General features: G+C 39.9%; 1 protein-coding gene across 1 annotated transcript; it reads left to right on the forward strand.

Annotated features, from left to right (window-relative positions):
* The first annotated feature begins 622 nt into the window (after positions 1-622).
* On the forward strand, positions 623-3,786 carry LOC127266527 (heavy metal-associated isoprenylated plant protein 32-like). The gene is made up of 3 exons (XM_051296787.1): positions 623-978; positions 1,243-1,318; positions 2,167-3,786. The coding sequence occupies exons 1-3, from the start codon at positions 949-951 to the stop codon at positions 3,414-3,416; spliced, it is 1,356 nt and encodes a 451-aa protein (XP_051152744.1). The 5' UTR covers positions 623-948; the 3' UTR covers positions 3,417-3,786.
* Positions 3,787-3,992: the final 206 nt, after the last annotated feature.

Here is a 3,992-nt window from a genome sequence, read left to right on the forward strand (position 1 = left end):
GTGTAATAAAAATAAAAAAATAGGGGTAGTTTTATGGTGATATAGTTATTTATAAAAACAAAGACTATTGTTTTGAGACGGACATTGGTAAATAAGACTATACTATTGAATTGAGACAGAAAGAGTAGATAAATTGTTAAAAGATTGATGGAGTATATACTAATATTAAATTAATTTAAAATAAAAAATCTACCCATGTATTTAGAAAAATAGCATTATTAAAAAGCCCCACAATTAACTGCTTTAAAAATCCTTTACAAAACATGTGTGATTTTAGCAAATCTCGTGAGGTGGCTAAGAATCTTCACTTTCAAACCTACATGTAGTCATCAATGTGAAAATATATCACCCGATTTTGTTGCTACTCCCTAACCTAACCAGGGTTAGTTAAGCCGAGCTTACCCGAGCCAAACCAACTCAAGCCGAGCCGAGCCGACCCCACCAATAAATGTAAACAATAGTATGTCATAAATATTGTCATTATCTCCTCCACTCCACCCCCAAACAATTTATTTATTATTATATTTGCAAAATCGATCCGCCATGGATGAGATTGAAGCATAGCTTCACCGGCAAAAAAGAAATGGTTTTTTCTTTTTTTTTTTTTTTTTTTTTTTTTTATTATTTTTTTCATAAATAAGAGCTCCCAAATCGAAAAAGAATTCAGAGTGTTCCTCTTTATGTGAACGACTCTCTGCACTCTGCACCATTGTTTCTCTCTCTCTCACACACACAGACACGCATTTCCACATTTTCTTCCTTTCTCTCAAAACTATGAAGTAGAGGGAAGTATAATCCTGTCCAGAAAGGTCTTGTCTTGGTTTTTTCCTTGTGTTCTTGGAGGTGGATTTTTTAGCATTTTGGGGGTTTTCTTTGCTTAGATCCAAGCGTTTTAATCTCGCCATTGTTCATCATTTGCTCGTTTTCTTGTAATTCGAGTGCCACAAAATGAGTAGAGAGGAGTTCTTGAAGATCCAGGTGTGTTCCTTCGATTTCCTCTCCTTGTTGATTAGGTGTTTGTAAAAATGCCCCAAAGAAAAAAAAAAATTGTTTGGCTTTCATGTTTTCTTGAAACCTTTGAGTTCCCAATTTTGTTTCTTTTTTGTGTGTGTCTGTTTTGTTGAAATTGTGATTTTCTTACTTCTGTTTGGGGATTTTTTATTTTTTTATTTTCTTAGAAAAGCTTTAGAGGTGTGAGCTTTACCTTACCCTCCTCCATGTTTATGTTGCTTGTGGTTGCAGACTTGTGTTCTTAAAGTGAACATACATTGTGATGGCTGCAAGCAAAAAGTCAAGAAAATCTTGCAGAAGATTGAAGGTATTGTTCAGCTTCTTACCTCTCTTTCACACACACACAAACATGGGTGTGTGTGTGTCAACAAAATGTAACACAGACATGAAAGAAATTACTAAAAGCTTGTAGATCTAACAGGTTGAGCAAATTTGAGGAGCTTCCAAAGGAATTTAGAATTTGCATGATGTTTGGATACATATATATTAATATTTAATATTATATGTGTATATATAAGAATTATGTCAAAATCTCACCCGATCTGTCACCATTTTAACGTTGAATTATTGTAGACTTGTAGAAGATTTGACCCACTTGTTCTTTTTTAAAAAATACTTTTAAAAGTTTGGATCTTGATTTGGACTTGGCTTGTGTTGGAGTAATTGGTATATAACTTTGCAATGGAAACTTTGATTCCTTGTGTTGTGTTGGAGGAATTATGAATGAAGCTCTTTTGAGTTTGTGTTTTGGATTTTGTCGTGAAATAATTGTTTGATTTGATGTTTTTGGTGGAAAATGGCGAAGAAGTTACGGCTTCGCTTAGATATAAGTTTCGGAGTTCTCGAAAATTTTGGGAATGGTAAAAAATTTGATATTTGATTTGATTTGATGTTTTGTGGGAAGAAAAAAGCATTTGATGTTGACGAACAATGGTGAAAGTTCCAAAAGTGTCGATTTTAACGAATTTGTCATTTGATAGTTTCAGATTTTGAGTGTTTAGATATTTTAGATATTCATTTTTACTATCGAGTCTTTTATGTTGTCTATATATATATATATAGATCTTTTATTTTGATAATCAATATAGTCGCAATTTTTTCAGTTTTCATAATTTATTTTCACAGAGATTTTTGTTGAATGAATTGTTTGTGTAGGTGTTTACACTATAAAGATCGATTCTGAACAAGGGAAAGTGACGGTGTCTGGGAACATCGACCCGTCGAAAATCATCAAGAAGCTAATTAGGAATGGGAAGCATGCCGAGTTTTGGGGCGCGCCGAAGGGTAACAACAACGCGCAGAATTTCGCGAACCAGTTCAAGAATCTGCAGATCGACAACGGCAAAGGTGGTAATAACAAGGCGCAAGTTGCGAAGGGTAATGGCGGCGGCGGCGGCGGCGGTAATAACCTTCCGAAGGGAGTCCCGGGCATGAATCCGCAGCTCCAGCAGCAGCTTCAAATGATGAAGGCGCTCCAAGATATGAAAATGGCGGCGGGCGCACCTCCAAAGGGTCAGAATGTTAATCAGAAGAGCGTCAAGTTCGATTTGCCGGAGGACGATGGGTTGAGTGACGACGATTTCGACGACGATTGGGATGACGACGAGGAAGACGACTATGACGATGAGGACGATGAATTTGACGATGGTGGACATGATAAAATGAAGGCCGCCATGATGGGCGGCGGCGGCGGTGGCCGTGGCGGCGGCGGTGGCGGTGCTCAGATGGCGAATGTTATGCAGAATATGATCAACGCCAAGAAAGGCGGCGGCGGCGGCGGGATGAATATACCTGTCCAGATGAACTCCGGCGGCAAGAAAGGTGGGAATTCGAACAACAATGCCGGAAACCAAAATCACGGCAACGGAAAAGGTGGCGGCAATATCAACTTTGGCGGCCAAAACAAGAACGGAGGCGGCGGCGGGAACGGCGCGCATAATTTTAACCCGAACGGGGCGAAGAAAATGGGAATTAACGACGGCGGCGGGGCTAACCCGAACATCCCGATGATGATGGCGAACATGCCGGCGGGGATGAGAGCACCCGGCATGAATTCCGGTGGGCCAATGCCGGGCCAAATGCCGGGCCAAATAGGTGCAATTCGAGGCCTTCCGACCAGCGGCGGTGCTGCCGCCGCCGGTCCCGGAGCCGGGTACTTTCAAGGCGGCGATCAAATGGCGGGCGGGAACCAATTTCAACAGCAACAGCTTGCGGCTATGATGATGAACCAGCAACGGGCGAACGGGAACGAGAGGTTTCAGCCGATGATGTATGCGCGACCGCCGCCGGCGGTGAACTACATGCCGCCGTATCCGCCGTACCCGTACCCGCCGCCACCGGGGACCCGGTTGGACGAGTACTCGATGTTCAGCGACGAGAATACGTCGAGCTGCCGCGTGATGTGAGAATGAAGGCCGGAAATTCATCGATGGAGAGCTCGATTTTTTCGTCGATCGATCGATGTTTCGACGAGATTGCCGGAATCCGGTTGATGAATTGGCTGTGCTGCGGCGGTGAAGAAGACGACGACGACGATATATATATATATAATATGAGATATGATATGATATATAGATACATGAAAATGGTTTCTTGGATTTGGTTTTATGTATTTGTTTGGTGATTTTGAAGCCTAAGTGTTTTTAGATATAAATGAAGAAAATGTGACAATGAGTGAGTGAGTAAGGAGGTTTTAGGTGGGAAGAAGGTGTTTGTTTGTATAATGTTTATATTTTTAAGAAAAAATTTTACTGAAAAAAAATAAATTGTGACATACATGGCTTTGTTTAAAAAATATATTTTTTATTTATTTTATACTCCCTCCGTCCCAAAAAAATATTTATTTGTCGTAGTTTTAGAAATATTAGTATTATATTAGGATATAGTAAGAATAAAGTAGAAATGACTAAAATAACCTTGTGATACAAAAGTAATGGCATTTGTGTAATATATTGTAAGTTGTAAGGGTATTTGTAATGTTA

Source organism: Andrographis paniculata, unplaced genomic scaffold (genome assembly GCF_009805555.1).
Source record: "Andrographis paniculata isolate CXL003 unplaced genomic scaffold, ASM980555v1 Contig76END, whole genome shotgun sequence".
Taxonomy (NCBI): Eukaryota; Viridiplantae; Streptophyta; class Magnoliopsida; order Lamiales; family Acanthaceae; genus Andrographis; species Andrographis paniculata.